This window comes from Salmo salar, chromosome 06 (genome assembly GCF_965601325.2).
Source record: "Salmo salar chromosome 06, fSalSal1, whole genome shotgun sequence".
NCBI lineage: Eukaryota > Metazoa > Chordata > Actinopteri > Salmoniformes > Salmonidae > Salmo > Salmo salar.
Window position 1 is genome coordinate 87,370,820 of NC_138296.1, and position 26,553 is coordinate 87,397,372.

The following is a 26,553-nucleotide window of genomic DNA, read 5'->3' on the forward strand; positions in this document are numbered from 1 at the left end:
CACTTCCTACGTCTTCTATGGGCACTCAGAGCCCGGGAAAAACCTGAATGTCATCATCCCAGCCCCAGGCTGAAACACATTATCGCCTTTCTCAAGTGGCCGATCAAGGGACTGTGGGCTTAGGCGCGTGCCCTGGCCGCCCCCGTCTTTGTGATTTTTCCTCTGTTTGCCGAAAAGGGGATTCCCGGTCGGAATGTTATCGGTTTTTTACGAGATAAATTGCATAAAAATTGATTTTAAACAGCGGTTGACATGCTTCGAAGTACGGTAATGGAATATTTAGAAATTTTTTGTCACGAATTGCGCCATGCGCACGACCCTGATTTACCATTTCGGATAGTGTCTGGGACGCACGAACAAAACGTCGCTATTCGGATATAACGATGGATTATTTTGGACCAAACCAACATTTGTTATTGAAGTAGCAGTCCTGGGAGTGCATTCTGACGAAGACAACAAAAGGTAATCAAACTTTTATAATAGTAAATCTGATTTTGATGAAGGCTAAACTTGCCGGGTGTCTAAATAGCTAGCCCGTGATGGCTGGGCTATGTACTTAGAATATTGCAAAATGTGCTTTCACCAAAAAGCTATTTTAAAATCGGACATATCGAGTGCATAGAGGAGTTCTGTATCTATAATTCTTAAAATAATTGTTATGCTTTTTGTGAACGTTTATCGTGAGTAATTTAGTAAATTGTTAGTAAATTCCCCGGAAGTTTGCGGGGGGCATGCTAGTTCTGAACGTCACATGCTAATGTAAAAAACAGTTTTTTGATATAAATATGAACTTGATTGAACAAAACATGCATGTATTGTATAACATAATGTCCTAGGTGTGTCATCTGATGAAGATCATCAAAGGTTAGTGCTGCATTTAGCTGTCTTCTGGGTTTTTGTGACATTATATGCTAGCTTGAAAAATGGGTGTCTGATTATTTCTGGCTTGGTACTCTGCTGACATAATCTAATGTTTTGCTTTCGCTGTAAAGCCTTTTTGAAATCGGACAGTGTGGTTAGATAAAGGAGAGTCTTGTCTTTAAAATGCTGTGAAATAGTCATGTTTGAAAAATGGAAGTTTTTGTATTTTTGAGGAATTTGTAATTCGCGCCACGCCTATCATTGGATATTGGAGCAGGTGTTCCGCTAGCGGAACGTCTAGATGTAAGAGGTTAACAGCAGACTCGTACATTTCCTCAGTGAAAACAATGTACTGAGCATATCTCAAATATACTTTTTTCCAAATTACTGTACACAAGGTAGTTTAGTGTAGGCTAAGGTAGTGTAGGGTAAGGTAGGGTGTGGTATGGTATGGTAGGGTAGGCTAAGGTAGTGAAGGGTAAGGTAGGGTAAGTTAGGGTAGGGTACGATACGGTACGGTAGGGTGAGGTAGGGTAAGGTAGGGTACTTAGGGTAGGCTAAGGCAGTGTAGGGAAAGGTAGAGTAAGGTAAGGTAGGGTAGGGTATTGGACTTAGGGTAGGCTAATGTAGTGTAGGGTGAGGTAAGGTAGGGTAAGGTTGGATAGGGTACTTAGGTTAGGCTAATGTAGTGTAAGGTAGGGTAACCCAGCACACAAAAAACTTTACATGGCTCGGCCTAAACATCAGCTCCACATGTAATTTACAGAAAGCTGTGAACGATCTGAGAGTCAAGGCAAGAAGGGCCTTCTACGCCATCAAAAGAAACATAAAATTCGACATAACAATTAGGATCTAGCTAAAAATACTTGAATCAGTTATAGGTCTGGGGTCGCTCACCAACCAATAATTCACAAAATATGACAAACACCAAATTGAGATTCTGCATGCAGAATTCTGAAAAAAATATCCTCCGTGTACAACGTAAAACATCAAATAATGCATGCAGAGCAGAATTAGGCCGATACCCGCTAATGATCAAAATCCAGAAAAGAGACGTTAAATTCTACAACCACCTGAAAGGAAGTGATTCCCAAACCTTCCATAACAAAGCCATCACCTACAGAGAAATGAACAGGAGAAGAGTCCCCGAAGCAAGCTGGTCCTGGGGCTCATTTCACAAACACAAACACAGCCCACAGATCCCCAGGACAGCCACACAATTAGATCCAAACAAATCATAAGAAAACTAAAAGATAATTACTTGACACATTGGAAAGAATGAACAAAAAAAAATAGAACAAACTAGAATGCTATTTGGCCCTAAACAGAGAGTACACAGTGGCAGAATACCTGACCACTATGACTAACCCAAAATGAAGGAAAGTTTTGACTATGTACAGATTTAGTGAGCATAGCCTTGCTATTGGGAGCCCCCGTAGGCAGACCTGGCTCTCAAGAGAAGACAGGCTACAGTATATGTGCACACTTCCCACAAAATGAAGTGGAAACTCAGATTACACAGACCCACAAAGAATTTGAAAACAAATCAAATTTTGATAAACTCCCATATCTATTGGGTGAAATACCACAGTCCTCTCTCTCCACTGGGATTCTCTGCCTCAAACCCAATTACGGGGGCTGAGTCACTGGCTTACTGGTGCTCTTCCATGTCGTCCCAAGGAGGGGTGCATCACTTGAGTGGGTTGAGTCACTGACGTGGTCTTCCTTGGCACCCCCCTCGGGTTTGTGCCGTGGGGGAGATCTTCGTGGGCTATACTCTGCCTTGTCTCAGGGTAGTAAGTTGGTGGTTGAAGATATCCCTCTAGTGGTGTGGGGGCTGTGCTTTGACAAAGTGGGTGGGGTTATATCCTGCCTGTTTGGCCCTGTCCGACGATACCCCCGGATGGGGCCACAGTGTCTCCCGACCACTCCTGTCTCAGCCTCCAGTATTTATGCTGCAATAGTTTGTGTCGGGGGGCTAGGGTCAGTCTGTTATATCTGGAGTATTTCCCCTGACTTATCCCGGTGTCCTGTGTGAATTTGAAGTATGCTCCTTCTATTTCTCTCTCTCTCTTTTTCTCTCTTTCTCTTTTTCTTTCTCCTTCTCTCTCTCTTTCTCTCGGAGGACCTAAGCCCTAGGACCATGCCTCAGGACTACCTGGCCTGATGACTCCTTGCTGTCCCCAGTCCACCTAGTCATACTGCTGCTCCAGTTTCAACTGTTCTGCCTGCGGCTATGGAACCCTGACCTTTTCACCGGACGTGCTACCTTGTCCCGGACCTGCTGTTTGAGACTTTCTCTCTCTACCACACCTGCTGTCTCTAACTCTGAATGATCGGCTATGAAAAGTCAACTGACATTTACCCCTGAGGTGCTGACTTGTTGCTCCCTCTACAACCACTGGGATTATTATTATCTGACCCTGCTGGTCATCTATGAACGTTTGAACATCTTGGCCATGTTCTGTTATAATCTCCACCCGGCACAGCCAGATGAGGACTGGCCACCCCTCATAGCCTGGTTCCTCTCTAGGTTTCTTCCTAGGTTCTGGCCTTTTTAGGGAGTTTTTCCTAGCCACCGTGCTTCTACATCTGCACTTCAAGCTGTTTGGGTGTTTAGGCTGGGTTTCTGCACAGCACTTTGTGACATTGGCTGATGTAAGAAGGGCTTTATAAATACATTTGATTCAATTTGATTAAGTGTGCAATCACACTAGCAAGATTTGTGACCTGTTGCCTCAAGAAAAGGGCAACCAGTGAAGAACAAACACCATTGTAAATACAACCCATATTTATGTTTATTTATTTTCCCTTTTGCACTTCAACTATTTGCACACGTTACAGCACTGTACATAGACATAATAGGACATTTGAAATGTCTTTATTCCTTTGCAACTTAAAAAAAGAATATATTTATTTCACTTTTGTTCATTATCAATTGCTTTGACAATGTAAACATATGTTGCCCATGCCAATAAAGCCATTTGAATTGAATTGAGAGAGAGCGACATAAAAAAGAAAAAGAGAGTCTTCCTATCTATCTACAGAGACAGCAGGGGATCTCAGATGAGGGATACATCAATGTTAGACCATGTCAGACCAGGTCAGACAAGGACACCTTATTTGGCTGCCACCCTACCCTACAACCTTCCCTCTACCTTACACTACACTACACAACAATACCTTCTCTCTACCCTACCCTACCCTACCCAACCACCCTACCGTACCCTACCCTACCCCACCCTACCTAACCCTACCCTACCCTACAACCTTCCCTCTTCTCTACCTTACACTACACTACACAACAATACCTTCTCTCTACCCTACCCACCCTACCGTACCGTACCCTACCCACCCAACCCTACCCTACCCCACCCTACCTAACCCTACCCTACAACCTTCCCTCTTCTCTACCTTACACTACACTACACAACAATACCTTCTCTCTACCCTACCCACCCAACCCTACCCCACCCAACCCTACCCACCCTACCTTACCCTACCCGACCCTACCCTACAACCTTCCCTCTTCTCTACATTACACTACACAACAATACCTTCTCTCTACCCTACCCACCCTACCCTACCGTACCCTACCCACCCAACACTACCCCACCCTACCTAACCCTACCCTACAACCTTCCCTCTTCTCTACCTTACACTACACAACAATACCTTCTCTCTACCCTACCCACCCAACCCTACCCTACCCACCCTACCTTACCCTACCCGACCCTACCCTACAACCTTCCCTCTTCTCTACATTACACTACACTACACAACAATACCTTCTCTCTACCCTATCCTACCCAACCACCCTACCTTACCCTACCCACCCTACCTTACCCTACAACCTTCCCTCTTCCCTACCTTACACTACACTACACAACAATACCTTCTCGCTACCCTACCCAACCACCGTACCCTACCCACCCAACCCTACCCACCCTACCTTACCCTACCCTACCTTACCCTACAACCTTCCCTCTTCCCTACCTTACACTACACTACACAACAATACCTTCCCCTCACCCACCCTACCCACCCTACCCAACCCTACCTTACCCTACCCTGCCCCTATCCCTACCCTCTACCCTACCTCACACTACAATACCTTACCTTACCCTACCCTCTACCCTACCTTACACCACAATACCTTACCTCTACCCTACCATACCCTATACCGTATCCTCTACTCTACCTTACACTACAATACCTTTCCTCTACCAACACAATACCCTACACTCTACTGTCATGACGTTGGCCTGTGGGTAAGGTTTATGACCCCCCCCCCCCCATAAATACCTTTCTCTCTTCCCCTCTCTGAATCTACTGAAGGACCTGAATAGCCTGTGTTAAATATAGAGAGTCTGGGAACATCAAACAAATGGGGAAAGGTACCACATATTTTGTTAATAAAACCAGTTGGAAATATGCTTGGGAACGTAATGAGTATGTATGTCAGTTCGGTTGTCATCTGAGACATTATGACTGATGACAGGACGACATAAACTGTATCTGAGAAAGTATACACCCTCTAGTTATCAGAGTCACATGGAATTGTTATGCAATTGAAATGTTTGATATTGAAAATGTTTGTTAGGAGATGAAATGTAATTTTAGCTTCCGAATGAGAGATTTGGGTTTTCATAAGGAAAGTGCCCTGCTCGATCAGTAACCCAACCCTGTGAAGAGACAGGGGTTATAAACGATGAAACTCCTCCCTCCCCCTCTCCACTATATAATCCTTTGACGAAAAGATAACCAGTTGGTTCCAGTACGTGAGGTCTGCAGCCTCTACGTTAGAAGGACACACATGTCAAGAACAGAACTAAGCCAACCTCGGCGTGAGCTTTGGTGGCGAATGGTATGAACTTTGAGCTTATTCACTACAGAAGTGCTACTTCCTAGCCGTTGAGTTAGCAGCGGCCGCTGCTTACGTGGGCTAGGAAAGGACGGACGACGGATCCAGTCTAACAACCAGACGAAGATACCACCACGTATCCAATCGACCACCATTGACATTCTTCCGAAAACAGGGAGATCTGTTGGCCAACCCGGCCAGCATCTACAACCAATCTACCGAAGCGCAGCTCAGAGTAAATATTTATTGCATTTTCCTTTTCCAAATGGGCGGTAATTTAGAATGCATAAGACAATGTATTTAAGATAGCATAGCTGCTGTTTCTCTGTTCCTAAATCTTCCCGCTCTTTCATTCAAGCCCAACCCCCTTTCCTTTGTGTAACCAGCCGTCATATCTGTTCCGTCTACCGGGACGTTTTCTGTATGACATCATTGTATTCTGTGTATTTGTAATTCTGTGTGATTAGTTAGGTATTTAGTAAATACATAATTAAACCCAATTTTGTATTGCTGATTCAACTTGTTAGCCAGGGTTCGTGAAGATAGCCAAGAACTTATAACTTTCATTATGAGACTGAAAATAAGACAAGGATTAATATTGACTGCTATCGAGGTAAAATATTACTAAGTATTTTAAGAGTTTATTCGGAAGATAACAGCTCTATAAACGTTCTTCCGTGGTGCCCCGACTTTCTAGTTAATTACATTTACATGATTAGCTTAATCAGGTAATATTAATTACAGAGAAATCATTTTATAAGTTATGATGTCATATCACTTATTCCGGCATAGCCAAAGACACGACACTACCCTACCTTACACTACAATACAATACCTTTCCTCTACCCAACACTATACCCTACCTCCTACCTACAAAACCCCCTTCCATATACCCATCTTTACACTATAACACCTTCCCTATACCCCACCATACATACCTTACAACCATACCTCCACCCTGCCTTACCTCAACCCTGCCTTAAACTACCATACCCTACACTATCCTACCCTTGCCTACCTTACCCCACCCTACCCTACCTTAACCTACCCTACCCTACCCTACCCTACACTACCTAACCCTAACCCTAACCCTAACCCTAACCCTTACACTACCTTACCTACACTACCTTACCCAACCCAACCCTACACTACCCTACCCTACCTTACCTTACCTTAACCTACACTACATTAGACTACTCTACCTTACCTTACCTTACCTTACCTTACCTCACCCTACCTTACCTTACCTTACCTTACCTTACCTTACCCTACACTACCTTAGTCTTCCCTACACAACCTTACCTAACCATACCCTACCTACCCTACCTTACCTACCTTACCCTACACTAACTTATTCTACCCTACACTACCCTACCCCACTCTACCTTACCCTAGCCTACCCTACCATACCGTACCTTATCCTACCCTACCTTAACCTACCCTACCTACCCAACCTTGCCTAATCTTACCCTACACTACCTAAACCTACCCTACCTTAGCCTACACTACCTTAATTTACCCTACACCACCCTACCTTACCTTTGCCTACCCTAACTCACCCTTCCCTACCTGTACATCTCTCTCTCTCTCTCTCTCTCTCTCTCTCTCTCTCTCTCTCTCTCTCTCTCGGAAGTCGATAAAGGGCTTCACTGACAAAATCCTAAAACATACCTTTAACATAGAAAATAAGCCTAAGAGATGCCCTTTTCAAGATGTCTGAACAGTCTTGATTTTAGCCAGTAACTGGATGGAGAGCAGAGGGCACCATGTTAAAAACCAGGGATTTTAATATTGAGGAGGATGCATTGGCTTCCCTAAAGACACAAACAATATTCCTGTATATGGTCTCGCTATTGTTGTTTTACTGCTGCTCTTTAATTACTTGTTACTTTTATTTCTTATTCGTATGTTTTCTTAAACTGCATTGTTGGTTATGGGCTCGTAAGTAAACATTTCACTGTAAGGGCTACATCTCTCCCTCCTGTTTCAGCCTCTCTCTCTCTCTCTCTCTGTCCCCCTTTTTCCCTCTACCAAAGCTGCTGTGCAGTCCTAGCTTCCCCTTGTATGGCTGCTGCAGAGGCTCAAGTATCAGTCAGTCTATATGAGGGGCTGTTGGATGAGTTTATCTGTCAGGAATGAGTTTAGACATCATCGGTCCACTGGAGCCCCTGAAGGGAGATAAGCTCACAGGGCCAGTGTTCTGTCCGTCTGTATGACACACCAGGCCAGCGATCACTCTGTGTACCGCTTCATTGGGGAAGGACAGAGAAGATGTCCGGCATACACAAGAACCAGTGAGGTGGGACCGAGCAGCACGCCGCTTGCAAAAAGGTGAGGTTCAGCAGACAACACAACAAATGGGAGGTTCAGCAGACAACAAAACAAAGGTGAGGTCCAGCAGACAACACAACAAAAGTGACGTCCAGCACACAACACAACAAAGGTGACGTCCAGCAGACAACACAACAAAGGTGACGTCCAGCAGACAACACAACAAAGGTGACGTCCAGCAGACAACACAACAAAGGTGAGGTCCAGCACACAACACAACAAAAGTGACGTCCAGCACACAACACAACAAAGGTGACGTCCAGCAGACAACACAACAAAGGTGACGTCCAGCAGACAACACAACAAAGGTGACGTCCAGCAGACAACACAACAAAGGTGAGGTCCAGCACACAACACAACAAAGGTGACGTCCAGCAGACAACACAACAAAGGTGAGGTCCAGCACACAACACAACAAAGGTGAGGTCCAGCACACAACACAACAAAGGTGACGTCCAGCAGACAACACAACAAAGGTGACGTCCAGCACACAACACAACAAAGGTGACGTCCAGCAGACAACACAACAAAGGTGACGTCCAGCAGACAACACAACAAAGGTGACGTCCAGCAGACAACACAACAAAGGTGACGTCCAGCACACAACACAACAAAGGTGACGTCCAGCAGACAACACAACAAAGGTGACGTCCAGCAGACAACACAACAAAGGTGAGGTCCAGCACACAACACAACAAAGGTGAGGTCCAGCAGACAACACAACAAAGGTGACGTCCAGCAGACAACACAACAAAGGTGAGGTCCAGCAGACAACACAACAAAGGTGAGGTCCAGCACACAACACAACAAAGGTGAGGTCCAGCACACAACACAACAAAGGTGAGGTCCAGCACACAACACAACAAAGGTGAGGTCCAGCAGACAACACAACAAAGGTGACGTCCAGCAGACAACACAACAAAGGTGACGTCCAGCAGACAACACAACAACGGTGACGTCCAGCAGACAACACAACAAAGGTGACGTCCAGCAGACAACACAACAAAGGTGAGGTCCAGCAGACAACACAACAAAGGTGAGGTCCAGCAGACAACACAACAAAGGTGAGGTCCAGCAGACAACACAACAAAGGTGAGGTCCAGCAGACAACACAACAAAGGTGACGTCCAGCACACAACAGAACCCGTCAGATAGGGCACAGGGGGATAGAAGAACTAGAGACCAACAGGGAGAAATTCTATTCCAGAATGTAGACCCACAGGGATAAATTCTATTCCAGAATGTAGACCCACAGGGAGAAATTCTATTCCAGAATGTAGACCCACAGGGAGAAATTCCATTCCAGAAAGTAGACCCACAGGGAGAAATTCTATTCCAGAATATAGACCTATAGGGAGAAATTCTATTCCAGAAAGTAGACCCACAGGGAGAAATTCTATTCCAGAATGTAGACCCACAGGAAGAAATTCTATTCCAGAAAGTAGACCCACAGGGAGAAATTCTATTCCAGAAAGTAGACCTACAGGGAGAAATTCTATTCCAGAAAGTAGACCCACAGGGAGAAATTCTATTCCAGAAAGTAGACCCACAGGGAGAAATTATATTCCAGAAAGTAGACCCACAGGGAGTTACGTCTAGCCCAAGAATAACTAGACACTGAGGAATAAGGCATACTACAGCACCTAAGTACAATGGATATAGATGTTACAGGGATAGGTTGGGTTGCAACGTGGGAGAAGTCAGTCAAAGACTGGAAATGTGTAGCTCTATGTTGCTGTAAGGAAAAATATTCTACATGCTTCTATTTTAAAATGGTGGCCTGGAGTTGGAAATATTATTCTATAGCGCATAGCAGTATGCCATTCCCCAAGAGGCCACCCTGGCAATCTCAGGGTATCCCTGAAAGAGATTCTCAAGCAGAGACATACGGTAATGTCGCCTAATGAGTCATCCCCGGGTCCTTCTCTGTCACCATTACTTTAATTACAGTCCAGGCGAATTGCCTGTTGGAAAAAAAGGGCCAGAACAATTGAAGAATGAAGAAAATACCATGTCTACTTCTTCTTCCAAATGTTAGACTACTGTCAAAGGATAAAGGCTAACACTATGGGGACTTTAGGTCAAAGAGTCCGTTCCAAAAATGTTTATTAGACTACTGTACTCAATGAGAGTAATATAAGAATAGAGAGGTAGAGGGATGGAGAGAGGGATGGAGAGAAGGATGGAGAGATGGATGGAGGGAGGAATGGAGAGAGCGATGGAGAGTGGGATGCAGGGAGAGACGAAGAGAGAGATGGATAGGGGAATAGAGGGAGTGATTGAGTGAGGGATGGAGAGAAGGATGGAGAGAAGGATAGAGAGATGGATGGAGGGAGGAATGGAGAGGGGGATAGAGGGAGGGATGGAGAGAGGGATGGAGAGGGGGATGCAGGGAGAGATGGAGAGAGGGATGGAGAGGGAGATAGAGGGAGAGATTGAGTGAGTGATGGAGAGATGGATGGAGAAAAGGATGGAGAGATGGATGTATGGTTTGAGGGAGGGAGGGAGGGAGGGAGGGAGGGAGATGCTTTAGGTTAGAGATTAATGCAGGGAATGGCTACATTTCCCAAAAATAATTAACAGATTTTTACAAATTGCATTAACATACATTTTGGAGCCATCACGCCTACAGGAGAATTGCTGCGTCCATCATTTAATTTTAGGGATTTTATTGGATTTTCGATGCAGCCCTAAGAGCCATCCATAATAATGCTTTGCTTATTCGAGCTGTTGTTGCCATAATATGGACTTGGTCTTTTACCAAATAGGGCTATCTTATGTATACCACCTGTACCTTGTCACAACACAACTGATTGGCTCAAACGCATTAAGAAGGAACGAAATTCCACAAATTAACTTTTAACAAGGCACACCTACTAATTGAAATTAATTCCAGGTGAGTACCTCATGAAGCTGGTTGAGAGAATGCCAAGAGTGTGCAAAACTGTCATGAAGGCAAAGGGTGGATACTTTGAAGAATCTCAAATATAAAATATATTTTGATTTGTTTAACACTTTTTTGGTTACTACATGATTCCATGTGTGTTATTTCATAGTTTTGATGTCTTCACTATTATTCTACAATGTAGAAAATAGTAAAAATAAAGAAAAACTGTGGAATGAGTAGGTGTGTCCAAACTTTTGACTGGTACTGTATATGAACCAATACGTCACACAATAATGTATGTTCTAATGTTTTAATTATAATGAAGCCCTTCTGAAGGATCCACTCTTCCTCTCTCCTCTGAATTGTCTGACCCACTGGAACATTTTTCATCAATAAATAAAAGATGATAGGGGATAAATTAACAATGCCTTTCCTCATAGCACATATCCACCAATGGGATCAATCCAAAGGTTCTCTTTGAAGTCATGGTGGAGGACGTAGGGAGGAAGAGTCAGGAGGTTGGGGAGTCATGTCTTTATCGATGTCAGACATCTTAACATCTGTCACTCAGCGTATCGCTGACTCATCCTATCATGGCTGCCAGAGGAAGAGAGGCCTATAGAGTCAGTGACAAAGGGAACTAGTGTATAGGCACTTCCTGAAGAGGGAGTCAATAAGCTGCGATCTCTCTCTCTCTCTCTCTAAGCACTTCTCAAGACACACACACACGCTGAGAGACAATATGTGGAGATTAAATCAACACAAACTCCAGAGGCTTAGTAAAAATAAAAATAGAGAGAGAGAGAGAGAGAGAGAGAGGTACTCAGTCAGTCACATTTTCCCTCAGACTTCAAGATATAGAGAGAGATGGAGAGAAGAGAGAGAGAGGTACTCAGTCAGACACATTTTCCTCAGACTGCAAGATATAGAGAGACAAAGAGAGAGAAAGAAAGAGAGAGAGAGAGAGAGGTACTCAGTCAGTCACATTTTCACTCAGACTGCAAGATAGAGAGAGATAAGGAGAGAGAGAGAGAAGAAGAGAGAGAGTGAGAAGGAGAGAGAGAGAGGAGAGAGAGAGAGAGAGGAGAGAGAGAGAGAAGGAGAGAGGAGAGAGTGAGAAGGAGAGAGAGAGGAGAGAGAGAGAGAGAAGGAGAGAGAGAGAGAGAAGAAGAGAGAGAGTGAGAAGGAGAGAGAGAGAGGAGAGAGAGAGAGAGAGAGAGAGAGGAGAGGGAGAGCTTTTCTGTTTGATCTTCTCTTTCTTCTTTTTTTTGACAGAGAGAGAAACTTGATGCTTTCGCCAGCAGGTGCTTAATCCTCTTTGAATACTTTCTAGACGAGGAAACCACTTATCTCTCTCTCTCTATCTCTCTCTCGCTCTCTCTCTCTCTCTCTCTCTCTCGCTCCGCTGCTCATATTGAAAGCAGCTAGCAGATAGATTTTCTTCTTCTTTCCAGTAGATTTATTTTCTAATGTTGAAGTTTAACACTTGAGCAACTTGCAATTCATCATCCCTTTCTTGTCGATAATCCAAGAAACAGTCAATTTGGCTAAATGTGAATCTCTTTTCATTTATTTCTCACAGCAGCCCGATATCAGCGAAGCGGAGCGACAGAATCCCAGGTGAGAACAGAGGTGTAGACTAACAGTAAAATGCTTACTTACCTTTACCAACAATGCAAAGTTAAAGATAAGATAAAAAAAGAAAGAAAGAATTGAAATAGTGACACAAGGAATAAATACAGTGAATAACAAATAACATTAATGAGTAAAAATAACATGGCTACATACAGGGAGTACTATTATCAAGTCTATGTGCAGACGTGGTGCATTGGTACCGCTTGCCGTGTGGTAGCAGACAGAGCAGTCTACGGCTTAGATGGCCTTCCTCTGGGTGGCCTTCCTCTGACACTGCCTGGTATTGAGGTCCGGGATGGCAGGAAGTTCAGCCCCAGTGCTGTACTGGGCAGTACGCAGTACCCTCTGTAGCGCCTTGCGGTCAGATGCCAAGCAGTTGCCATACCAAGCGGTGATACAGCCAGTCAAGATGCTCTCAATTGTGAAGCAGGAGAATTTTTGAGGATCTTAGAGCCCATGGCAAATTTTTTCGACCTCCTTAGGCCGAAGAGGCGTTGTCGTGCCTTTTTCACGACTGTGTTGGTGTGCTTGGACCATGTTAATTCCTTAGTGATGTGGACACCGAGGAATTTGAAGCTCTCGACCCGCTCCACTACAGCCCGGTCGATGTGAATAGTGGCGTGCTCGACCCTTTGTTCCACATTTTGCTGCCGATGCTACCGAAGGCGACAAGACAGAAAGAGAGCTGGGAGGGGATTTAGGGGTGTCTCTGGCGGTGATATGGTGCCTAGCTTTGTGTCTGAAAAGCTGCCTGGCATATCGATCCCACGGCCCTGTGATCTTTCATTACTCATCTGGTCAGAGCAGGCGTCTCATCAATCACACTGACTAACAGACTAACAGACTCAGACGTACACAGAGGAAATGAGAAAATAGCCGCAGGCTTGACGTCTTTCTCTAGACAAAGTTTAGAGTTTTGATCTGTGAGAGGAGTGTCATCCTGTCTGTCAGTTTAACCTTGCTACTGATGAGTGTCAGATGCACTGGGATTTACAACAGTTACTCTGAGGCTCATAGAGCTGATACCTTATACAGAGGAGAAGTGAATTGATCAGCTGGAATGTACAGTACACAAAATTACCAAAAGTATGTGGACACCTGATTGTCGAACATCTCATTCCAAAATCATGGGCATTAATGTGGAGTTGGTCCCCCCATTGCTGCTATTACAGCCTCCACTCGTTGGGGAAGCCTTTCCACTAAATGTTGGAACATTGCCGCAGGAACTTGCTGCCATTCAGCAATGAGCATTAGTGAGGTTGGGCACTGATGTTGGGCAATTAGGCCTGGCTCGCAGTCGGCATTTCAATTCATCCCAAAGGTGTTCGATGTGGTTGAGGTCAGGGCTCTGTGCCGGCCAGTCAAGTTCTTCAACACCGATCTCGCTTTGTGAACAAGGGCACTGTCATGCTGAAACAGGAAAGGGCCTTCCCCAAACTGTAGCCACAAAGTTGGAAGCACAGAATGATCTAGAATGTCATTGTACGCTGTATGCGTTAAGATTTAAGGGGCTTAGCCCGAACCATAGAAAATAGCCCCAGACCATTTTTCCTCCTTCACCAAACTTTTCACTATGCATTGGGGCAAGTAACGTTCTCCTGGCGTCCGCCAAACCCAGATTCGTCTGTCAGACTGTCAGATGGTGAAGCGTGATTCATCACTCCAGAGAAAGTGTTTCCACTGGTCCAGAGTCCAATAGCGGCGAGCTTTACACCAGTCCAGCCGACGCTTGGCATTGCGCATGGTGGTCTTAGGCTTGTGTGCGGCTGCTCGACCATGGAAACCCATTTCATGAAGCTCCCGACGAACAGTTCTTGTGCTGATGTTGCTTCCAGAGGCAGTTTGGAACTCAGTAGTGAGTGTTGCAACCGAGGACAGACGATCACTCGGCCGTCCCGTTCTGTGAGCTTGTGTGGCCTACCAGTTCACGGCTGAGCCGTTGTTGCCCCTAGACGTTTCTGCTTCACAATAACAGCACTTCCAGTTGACCGTAGGTAGACATTTTAGGGTAGACATTTTAAGGTAGACATTTTACGAACTGACTTGTTGGAAAGGTGGCATCCTATGACGGTGCCACGTTGAAAGTCACTGAGCTCTTCAGTAAGGCCATTCTACTGCCAATGTTTGTCTATGGAGATTGCAAGGCTGTGTGCTCAATTTTATACACCTGTCAGCAACAGGTGTAGCTGAAATAGCCGAATCCACTAATTTGAAGGCGTGTCCACATACTTTTGTGAATATATAGTGTATGTGAACAACCAATGCAAATCTGACATCCTGTCTCTAAGAGGGATGATGCCACTACTTGACAAAATAACAAAGTAGCAGTTAAATGTGAAATTCAGTGGCATATCTATGGTACCAACACACATCCACTGAGGCTAGTCTGATCCTGAATTTACTAATATATTTCCATCCTGTGAGAGACGCAGACTCGGTCTCGACCTTTAAGTCTTTATTGAAGACTCATCTCTTCAGTAAGTCCTATGATCGACTGTAGTCTGGCCCAGGAGTGTGAAGGTGAACGAAAAGGCACTGGAGCAACAAACCGCCCTTACTGTCTCTGCCTGGCCGGTTCCCCTCTCTCCACTGGGATTCTCTGCCTCAAACCCTATTACAGGGGCTGATTCACTGCCTTACTGGTGCTCTTCCATGCTGTCCCTAGGAGGAGTGCACCACTTGAGTGGGTTGAGTCACTGACGTGATCTTCCTGTCCGGGTTGGCGCCCCCCCTTGGGTTCGTGCTGTGGGGGATCTTTGTGGGCTAAACTCAGCCCTGTCTCAGGATAGTAAGTTAGTGGTAGAAGTTATCCCTCTAGTGGTGTGGGTGCTGTGCTTTGGCAGGTGGGTGGGGTTATATCCTGCCTGTTTAGCCCTGTCCGGTGGTATCATTGGACGGGGCTACAGTGTCTCCCGACCCCTCCTGTCTCAGCCTCCAGTATTTATGCTGCAATAGTTTATGTGTTGGGGGTTAGGGTCAGTCTGTCATATGTAGAGTATTTCTCCTGTCTTATCCGGTGTCCTGTATGAATTTAAGCATGTCTCTCTAATTCTCTCTCTCTCTTTTTTTTCTCTCTCTTGGAGGACCTGAGCCCTAGGACCATGCCTCAGGACTACCTGGCCTGATGACTCCTTGCTGTCCCCAGTCCAATTGGTCGTGCTGCTGCTCCAGTTTCAACTGTTGTGCCTGCGGCTATGGAACCCTGTTCACCGGACGTGCTACCTGTCCCAGACCTGCTGTTTTCAACTCTTTAGAGACAGCAGGAGCGGTAGAGATACTCTGAATGATCGGCTATGAAAAGCCAACTGACATTTACCCCTGAGGTGCTGACTTGTTGCACCCTCTACAACCACTGGGATTATTATTATCTGACCCTGCTGGTCATTTATGAACATTTGAACATCTTGGCCATGTCCTGTTATAATCTCCACCCAGCACAGCCAGAAGAGGACTGGCCACCCCTTATAGCCTGGTTCTTCTCTAGGTTTCTTCCTAGGTTTTAGCCTTTCTAGGGAGTTTTTCCTATCCACCGTGCTTCTACACCTGCATTGCTTGCTGTTTGGGGTTTTAGGCTGGGTTTCTGTACAGCACTTGTGACATCAGTTGATGTAAGAAGGGCTTTATAAATACATTAGATTGATTGATTGATTCATCCTTCCTTCTCTCTCTTTCTTCTTCTCTTTCTCTCCCTTTCTCCCCCTCTTCTTACTCAATCTCCCCCTACTTCCTCTTCCTCCTTCACTCTCTCCCTATCTCTCTCTCTCCCTCCCTCTCTCTCCTACTAATGGAAATGGGAAGTCATGCATTACAACAGAGCTGCTGTGGAACACAACCATCTGTCCACCATGTTGTCGAAGAGCAAAGTAAAGTAAAAAAACAGACACTGTGTTTCTCTTTGAACTGTTTTCATCTTGGACCATGAACATGTACATCAAGGGGACTTGCATAGGGCTGGGGCCAGAACCAGGGGGAAACAACGTAATTACCTCTCTCTCTCTCTCTCTCTCTCTCCCTCTCTCTCTCTCTCTCTCGCTCTCTCGCTCTCCTGGAGAAGTTGGCAGACTCAGCATGCTATATTACCATTCCCAGAGTGCATTGGGGTCGGGGTTGTTTGACTGAAAGCCACATCTCCCCTTGGAAACCTCAGATCATGTTTGGAGTGTCAGCACCGCTGTTCCACTGTGTTTGTGTATGAGACACGTACTTGTAAACGACGTGTTTGTATGTGTGACTCTAAGAGCATAAGGTCTCTGTAGCAATAGCGTCAGACAACACGGCTGGAGAGTGTGTGGGAATGTTTCAGGAGGATAGAGCAAAGGATGGTTGGCTGCCGAACAACGTCTTCAATTATTGATCAACACGGTGCCCAAGTCCCATGTCCTAGTTTCATAATATCCTCAATGTCAACTCCGGAGTCGCAATGCTGTCACAGCCAATATTAACACTCAGTCACATGACAAAGGCCTAGTTTCATTCTATATGAGTGATATTTAGCTGATGATCATACAAATGGACTGTCATCACTCATCTACCTCAATACAAATGGACTGTCATCACTCATCTACCTCAATACAAATGGACTGTCATCACTCAATCACCTCAATACAAATGGACTGCCATCACTCACACACCTCAATACAAATGGACTGCCATCACTCACACACCTCAATACAAATGGACTGCAATCAGTCACACACCTCAATACAAATGGACTGCCATCATTCACACACCTCAACACAAATGGACTGCCATCACTCACACACCTTAATACAAATGGACTGCCATCACTCACACACATCAATACAAATGGACTGCAATCAGTCACACACCTCAATACAAATGGACTGCAATCAGTCACACACCTCAATACAAATGGACTGCCATCACTTATCTACCTCAAAGGCTATGTCAAGTCAGTATAACATGGATCATACACTGATGTCTTCTGAAACAGCTGCACAGGCTTTTATACAGTTAAAGTTAGTATATTGCAATCTGTCTCCATATTTCCTTGGAGAGAAAAGGATATGAAAGAGTAATATTACAGAGACTGATGTTATCAGGCTCATGAGTAATAATAATAATGTTGATCTCAATATAGACCAATACATCCTAAACACACACACACACACACACACACACACACACACACACACACACACACACACACACACACACACACACACACACACACACACACACACACACACACACACACACACACACACCAGGTCAACCGGCCCTGTGTGCCTCTCATCTTATCCTCCTGATACCGCTGCCGGTTCCAAAATGACCTCCTATTCCCTACATTGTACAACACCGGCTCCGACGCTCATCAGATGTGGCAGGGCTTGCAAACTATTACGGACTACAAAGGGAAGTACAGCCGCGAGCTGCCCATTGACACAAGCCTACCAGATTAACTAAATAACTTCTATGCTCTCAGAAGCATGCATGAGAGCATCAGATGTTCCAGACGACTGTGTGATCACGCATTCCGTAGCCGATTTGAGAAAGACCTTTAAACAGGTCAACATTCACAAGGACACAGGGCCAGCCGGATTACCAGGACGTGTACTCCGAGCATGCGCTGACCAACTGGCAAGTGTCGTCCCTGACATTTTCAACCTCTCCCTGTCCGAGTCTGTAATACCAACATGTTTCAAGCAGACCACCATGGTTCCTGTGCCCCAGAACATTAAGGCAACCTGCCTAAATGACTACCGACCCGTAGCACTCACGTCTGTAGCCATGAAGTGCTTTGAAAGGCTGGTCATGGCTCACATCAACACCATTATACCAGAAACCATAGACCCACTCCAATTTGCATACCGCCCCAACAGATCCACAGATGATGCAATCTCTATTGCACGACATTGCCCTTTCCCACCTGGACAAAAGGAACACCTATGTGAGAATGCTATTCATTGACTACAGCTCAGTGTTCAACACCATAGTGCCCTCAAAGCTCATCACTAAGCTAAGGACCCTGGGACTAAACACCTCCCTCTGCAACTGGATCCTGGACTTCCTGATGGGCCGCCCCCAGGTGGTAAGAGCAGGTAACAACACATCTGCCACGCTGATCCTCAACACTGGGGCCCCTCAGGAGTGGGTGCTCAGTCCCCTCCTGTATTCCCTGTTCACCCATGACTGCATGGCCAAGCACGACTCCAACACCATCATTAAGTTTGCCGAAGACACAACCTGATCACCGACAACGATGAGACAGCCTATAGGGAGGAGGTCAGAAACCTGGCAGTGTGGTGCCAGGATAGCAACCTCTCCCTCAATGTGAAAAAGACAAAGGAGATGATTGTGGACTACAGAAAAAGGAGGACTGAGCATTCCCCCATTCTCATTGAAGGGGCTGTAGTGGAGCTGGTTGAGAGCTTCAAGTTCCTTGGTGTAAACATCACCAACAAACTATCATGGTCCAAACACACCAAGACAGTCGTGAAGATGTCACGACAATGTCTATTCCCCCTCAGGAGACTGATTAGATTTGGCATGGGTCTTCAGATCCTCAAAAAGCTCTACAGCTGCACCATCGAGAGCATCCTGACTGGTTGCATAACCATCTGGTATGGCAACTGCTCTGACCGCAAGGCACTACAAAGGGTAGTGCGTACGGCCCAGTACATCACTGGGGCCAAGCTTCCTGGCATCCAGGACCTCTATTCCAGGCGGTGTCAGAGTAAGGTCCAAAACATTGCAAATAATCCAGCCAACCTAGTCACCCAGGGCCTCAACATCATGTTCTAACACTGTTGTGAGCAGAACCTAAGCAATCAGCATTAACTACTAGCAGGTGATGGTATTCTCAGACGAGCTCTAGCTAGCCGTTTCTACACAATAGGATGCATGTTCTCTTGTCTGGAATGGGCTTTTCAATTACCTACAACTTTTTCCATCTGAATCAAAGTGGGGAGGCTCAAGCGGGTAATGGAATTCATTGTGCGATTGCAGCATTAAAAAGCCTGTCTGATTGCCTGGTACTGTATGCTGGATCTGAAGGCTCCTTGGAAGCGTGGGAAATAAACAGGGAGGGAGGGAGAATGGGAGGGAGAGAGACAGGGAGGGAGAATGGGAGGGAGGGAGGGAGAGAGACAGGGAGGGAGAATGGGAGGGAGGGAGAGAGACAGGGAGGGAGAATGGGAGGGAGGGAGGGAGAGAGACAGGGAGGGAGAATGGGAGGGAGAGAGACAGGGAGGGAGAATGGGAGGGAGGGAGGGAGAGAGACAGGGAGGGAGAATGGGAGGGAGAGAGACAGGGAGGGAGAATGGGAGGGAGGGAGGGAGAGAGACAGGGAGGGAGAATGGGAGGGAGAGAGACAGGGAGGGAGAATGGGAGGGAGGGAGAGAGACAGGGAGGGAGGGAGAATAGGAGGGAGAATGGGAGGGAGGGAGAGAGACAGGGAGGGAGAGAGAATAGGAGGGAGGTAGAGACAGGGAGGGAGGGAGAATGGGAGGGAGAGAGACAGGGATGGCGGGAGAATGGGAGAGAGGGAGAGAGACGGGGAGGGAGGGAGAATGGGAGGGAGGGAGAGAGACAGGGAGGAAGAATGGGAGAATGGGAGGGAGGTAGAGAGAGTGTGTGTTGAAGTGTTAGAGGTGTCAGGGAGGAGAAGAGTTGAGGGAAGGAGAGCAGGAGAGGCGAGGAAGATATGAGAGGAGAAGATGGGTGGAGTGTGTGTTGTGACGGGGGACCTATGGGTTTGGGTCATGCAGACAACAGATAGAAATAGGTAATGGAGAGTAAAGAAACAAGTAAAACAAAATATTTGCCCTTGTGCTGTCCAACATGGTCTATCTATTGACTATTGTTAGCTTCTTATTTTCAGAGTAACTCAACGGACACTAGAGAAGCTTAACCAAGTTTAATTCTTCCCAAAGGGTTGATACAGCTGCATTCAGACATCACATGTTTCCACCACCACAAGTTATATATACTCCAATTTAGGCACTCCTCCTTCTCTCCAGTCCTTCCATCTGTTATGGTCCACCAGGAAGAGGAAGTGATGGGTTAATAAACCATTCCTTCTCCATTAGGTCACCTGACATCAACCCCCTTGATGTCTAATCCAAAGCTCTCCACCCGTATCACCTATAGCAATCCTGTCACTGCCTCCTGTCCACCCAGCACATTCCAAAGCCATCTGTCTCCTACAGATAACTTCTGATGTAACAACCATTCTCTATCACTCCTCAGATACTATAGTATTACTTCTGATGTAACAACCATTCTCTATCACCCCTCAGATACTATAGTATTACTTCTGATGTAACAACCATTCTCTATCACTCCTCAGATACTATAGTATTACTTCTGATGTAACAACCATTCTCTATCACCCCTCAGATACTATAGTATTACTTCTGATGTAACAACCATTCTCTATCACCCCTCAGATACTATAGTATTACTTCTGATGTAACAACCATTCTCTATCACTCCTCAGATACTATAGTATTACTTCTGATGTAACAACCATTCTCTATCACCCGTCAGATACTATAGTATTACTTCTGATGTAACAACCATTCTCGATCACTCCTCAGATACTATAGTATTACTTCTGATGTAACAACCATTCTCTATCACCCCTCATACTATAGTATTACTTCTGATGTAACAACCATTCTCTAAAACTCCTCAGATACTATAGTATTACTTCTGATCTATCATGTCTCTAGTATAGAAATGTTCAAAGTTTACCCCAGAATCCAACACTATATACACCAAAAGATACGTCCCTCATCACAACACCGAGACATCTGAACACCAACGTGCACAGAAATACCCAGCTTTTTTTAGACAGCGTCTCAAAAGGATTTCGTGCCGAGGTATACTCTCTCTCTCCCTCTCTGTCTGTGTGGCATGTCCTGGGTAAGCTTTACCTGCAGCTATCTACATTCCCTGGCGTGATACTGTGTGAGTCACTACCAACACATCAGTCCCCGGGCTGCAAGGAGCTTTATTATGGGTTTAAGAGGAGAGGGGACATACAGTACAGTGCTTATACAATCTTCTAGAACACACCACAACACACAGTGACCATGCTACAAGTTATAGCGCTTCACCGGTGATTCCTCGCGGTAGGTTTAATCACTTTTTAAACAGTTAAGTTTAAAATGTTGCTGTGCTGTTATAAAACTCTGAGCTTTTGTTAACAAAGTGTTAATACGTAAGCTTCTTGGCTGGAGCCTCTGTAACTACGGAAATGCTCAGTGCTTTTCTGTTTTATGCTTTGCATAAGCAGTAGTCCTTAAACGGTCTATACCAATTTGAGAAAAATGGGTATTAACGGTTCTCTAGTCTATAATGAGGGAATTATTCAGAGCGTCCTAAAGCTCAGCCATTTAAATCGTCCATTTTATTAGATTATTAGACAAACTGGATAAGAAACAATGTGATAATTTCAGCACGACCAAAACAAGCCTTGAGCTAGCTGTTCAGAGATGGAGAAAGCGAGAGAGAGAGAGAGAGATGGATAGAGAGAGGGAGAGAGACAGAGAGTGAGAGATGGATAGAGAGAGGGAGAGAGACAGAGTGAGAGATGGAGAGAGAAAGATGGAGTGAGAGGCGGAGCGAGAGAGAGTGATTAAAATTAGACCTCTGAATCTTTACTTTCTTTAAAATAATATTTTATTACTGCTACAAGGCCCCAAAACGACCAGCAAAAAATATACCATTACATCCGATGTTACTAGTACAGAAGCATAGAAATAGAATGACTAGAATGACCACAACTGGATATTTATTTCCTATTTCTATGGTACCAACTAGCCTTACCAACAGGTTTTGTATAATATCAAGGCATAATACAAATAGATGCTTTAAAGATTAGAGGATTACAGAACAAAACATGTGATTAATAGTTTGCATGACTCCAATGACTTAAAAACCAGATAACGCCTGTTCTCTGTACCTTTTCCAATTCCATTCTTCCTTGTCATTATAAACCTATCAGCTCCAAAGAGCAGTCCCACAGAGCCCTCTTGGCCATGTCTTCGCAATGGTAGCTAGCTAATCTTCAACGTCCTACTGTGTGCTATTGCACCGTCGCTGATCCTACAACATACATCAGCTTATTATCCTAAAGGCTAAAGGATCCCTGAGGGGCTGGATAATTGGGGAAGACCTTTGGTTAGACTTTAGTCCGGTCACTGTGCACACACACACACACACACACACACACACACACACACACACACACAGAGAGAGAGAGACAAGCACAGACACATACTGTAATACTTGTACTCTTTTCTATTTAGTTGAGCAGCAGCTGCCATTTTGAATCATTATCTATAATGAATCATGGATGGATAATGGCTTTATTGAAGGCACTGTGTTTGGAGGTCTTGGGCTATCAATGAGCTAAGGTCATTATTATCTAACCTTTACGTAAGTCATTGAGAACCAATTCTATTCTACAACAATTTGCTGACATTTCCATTCAACCAATACAGGATGTAAATATATACAGTACATCTCTTAAAATCTACAAGAGAAACCTATTGGAATTATCAGCAAAATTATTAGCCTGTGTTCAAATGGAGGGCATACTATGAATATTTGTGGCATTAATTTGTAAAATAAAATTATATTTTATGATAAATTAATTTGTGATCTGACAGGAATGAAGACCTTTGCTGCTAACGACTTGGAGGCAATTTAAAACTGAGATGAAGCTTGGCTGGAGAAAGACAGCCAGCTCTGATAAAAAAAATGCTTTGATTTCCTTCCTATCGAGGTTTCTGCATTTACCAAACCAGATAAAGTGAAGAGAGGCATTTTCCATCTTTTCATCTCTGACCACACTCCTCTTCTTTTCCTGCCTTCTCTCTCTCTCTCTATCTCTCTCTCTCTCTCTCTCTCTCTCTCTCTCTCTCACTCGCTTTCTCTCTCGCTCTCTCTCTCGCTCTCTCTCTCGCTCTCTCTCTCTCTCTCTCTCTCTCTCTCGCTCTCTCTCTCGCTCCTGCTTCTCTCTCTCAGACACACACATTCCTGTAGACTGTAAAGCAGCTGAAATCGGTGCATGGCCTTCATGTTGTGTGAACAGATGGCGAGGTTGGAGCAGTATACATCCAACAGCTCGTTGCAACACGCTCACTCCAGAGATGAGGGGAGTCTTTAAGGATAGACAGGCACTCAATCTGTTGGCTCAGTAGTATCCTCTCTTCATCCCGCTCTCCCTCTCTCCTCAACATCACTACTTTCACACCACATCAACACATTCCTCTGCCACCTTTCCAAGGAACTTTGGTAAATCTATAGTCGGTGGCCATCTTTACTGATTATTATGTAAATAAGTAAACAACAACAACAACAGCATAAGGACGTCATGAGATATTAATGTTGAGATGCACAGCTGATTCACACAGGGTTTCCATGACGCAGTGACACACATGTCAGACAGACATGGTTTTATTAACTATTTATGGCTGGGAGTTATTAAGATTCACTTCATTGTGAGAGAATAGTGTGACAGATAAATGTAGAAGACAAGGGACGTACTGTGATATGTATTATAGATGTGCCTCTGTTAGAAACGTACGATCTGCGTCAACCATTCTCATTGCGGGTCACTGTTTAGACACATCACAACAGTTTAACTCTGGTCCTGGAGTCAATCAATAACGTAATTATCAGCTTAGAACCAGGGAGAAGTATCAATACATTAAATATTAGCTTAGAACCAGAGAGAAGTATCAATAAATGAAATATTAGCTTAGAACCAGGGAGAAGTATCAATAAATGAAATATTAGCTTAGAACCAGGGAGAAGTATCAATAACTGAAATATTAGCTTAGAACCAGAGAGAAGTATCAATAAATGAAATATTAGCTTAGAACCAGGGAGAAGTATCAATAACTGAAATATTAGCTTAGAACCAGAGAGAAGTATCAGTAACTGAAATAACAGTTTAAAACCAGAGAGAAGTATCAGTAACTGAAATAACAGTTTAAAACCAGGGAGAAGTATCAGTAACTGAAATAACAGTTTAAAACCAGGGAGAAGTATCAGTAACTGAAATAACAGTTTAAAACCAGGGAGAAGTATCAGTAACTGAAATAACAGTTTAAAACCAGGGAGAAGTATCAGTAACTGAAATAACAGTTTAAAACCAGGGAGAAGTATCAGTAACTGAAATAACATTTTAAAACCAGGGAGAAGTATCAGTAACTGAAATAACAGTTTAAAACCAGGGAGAAGTATCAGTAACTGAAATAACAGTTTAAAACCAGGGAGAAGTATCAGTAACTGAAATAACAGTTTAAAACCAGGGAGAAGGAAAATGACTTTAACTACTACAGTAAGGAGTCACTGTAAATATACTGAGGCCCCTGAAAACCTGTCAATTTAGTAGTAAAAGTAACAATGTAGTGCTGGATGTGGTCTCCCTGTCGAGGGTTAGATAGGAGCACAGTGTAGACTGAAGGGTTAGTCCCGTGTGGCTCAGTTTGTAGAGCATGGCACTTGCAAAGGCTATAGGGCACACAGTAGTAGTCTAAAAGACAGCTTACGATGTGTAGCATGATGTAGTCCCCTAGTCGTGGAGCGCTGTCGATGCGAACCAGGATTCCATCCTTGATGGTGGTGCTGAAGCCCACAGCCAGACGGTCGGTACGCGTGCTGGGCCTCTCGTTGTTAGGCCATGTATACGTGATCAGACCCCCGCCCTTACCGAAGATATACGTGGTACCAGCTGCAGAGAGACAGGGAGAGAGATGTAGATAGCAAAATCAATGCCCAAGTTGAAAAACATCACCTCATGGAAAGAGAGAGAGAGAGAGAGAGAGAGAGAGAGAGAGAGAGAGAGAGAGAGAGAGAGAGAGAGAGAGAGAGAGAGAGAGAGAGAGAGAGAGAGAGAGAGAGAGAGAGAGAGAGAGAGAGAGAGAGAGAGAGAGAGAGAGAGAGAGAGAGAGAGAGAGAGAGAGAGAGAGAGAGAGAGAGAGAGAGAGAGAGAGAGAGAGAGAGAGAGAGAGAGAGAGAGAGAGAGAGAGAGAGAGAGAGAGAGGGGTGAAAGGAAGAGAGAGAGAGAGAGAGAGACGGAGAGAGAGAGAGACCGAAAGAGAAAAAGAGAGGTACAAGCTTATCGGTCTAGAACACTACTACTTGGGGTTAATCCATGACATGAATTGAAATTGGAATTGGCCACAGAAATCTGAATTTGAATTGAAATGGAATTAAAGGAAGTAGAATTGAATTATAACCAATTCAAATAAATTCAACTGAGACGTAACATTTGAGTCTCATTCCTTTGACCAATACCTCAATACATATACTGTTTAAAATATTAGGTTGATGATAACTCTGTATTTTTGTCATGAGATGTTAAGTTGTTCCGTTCAATTCTGGAGTGTTTTAACTTAACATCTAAGTGAATTAGGAATTATTATAGACAACCTACACAATTATATAACAATATTTTCAGACCACTGTAATTATTTAAAACTTAATAAAAAATAAAAAAATGAAATGTAAGAATGTAACAACATAGTATTGGTAACCATAAATTCTGTCAAAATAAATGTGATTTATGGAATACATTATCCATTTGAATTTCAATTAATTAACATCTGTGGGGTTTGGCCAATTCAAAATCAATTCAAATTCAAGAAATGAATTGGAATTTAAGACCAATTTCTAACTCAATTCAGAAATGACCCCAACCCAGACACCAAGGATGGTACAGTCACATTTTCACATTTGTCCTCCAAAGCGGATTCACCTTGTTTGGGATAAAGGCCATAAAACCAAATCCTCCAAATCACATAGTCAATGGTGTAAAGGCAAAGTCCTCCATGTTCTAAATTCTAATCGTATTCAGAAAGTCTACCACATGAGGTGGGAGACTACAGATCCCAGGGTGCATTTTCTGACCTAAAGCAACTCTTTAAAATAGTCCCTGCCTGGGAATAACAGGCGCAGAGGCCAACAATCGAATAAGTCTCCCAATCCTCATGTA

At 44.4% G+C, this 26,553-nt stretch overlaps 1 protein-coding gene across 1 annotated transcript in view; it reads right to left on the minus strand.

The window, feature by feature from the left end:
- The window catches only part of LOC106608239 (neurexin-3b), a 651,982-nt gene that overhangs the window by 125,852 nt on the left and 499,577 nt on the right, over positions 1–26,553 (minus strand). Inside the window, exon 18 of the mRNA XM_082977050.1 lies at positions 25,109–25,290. Within this exon, the coding sequence (XP_082833176.1) occupies positions 25,109–25,290 (182 nt within the window). The remainder of the gene's footprint in view (positions 1–25,108; positions 25,291–26,553) is intronic.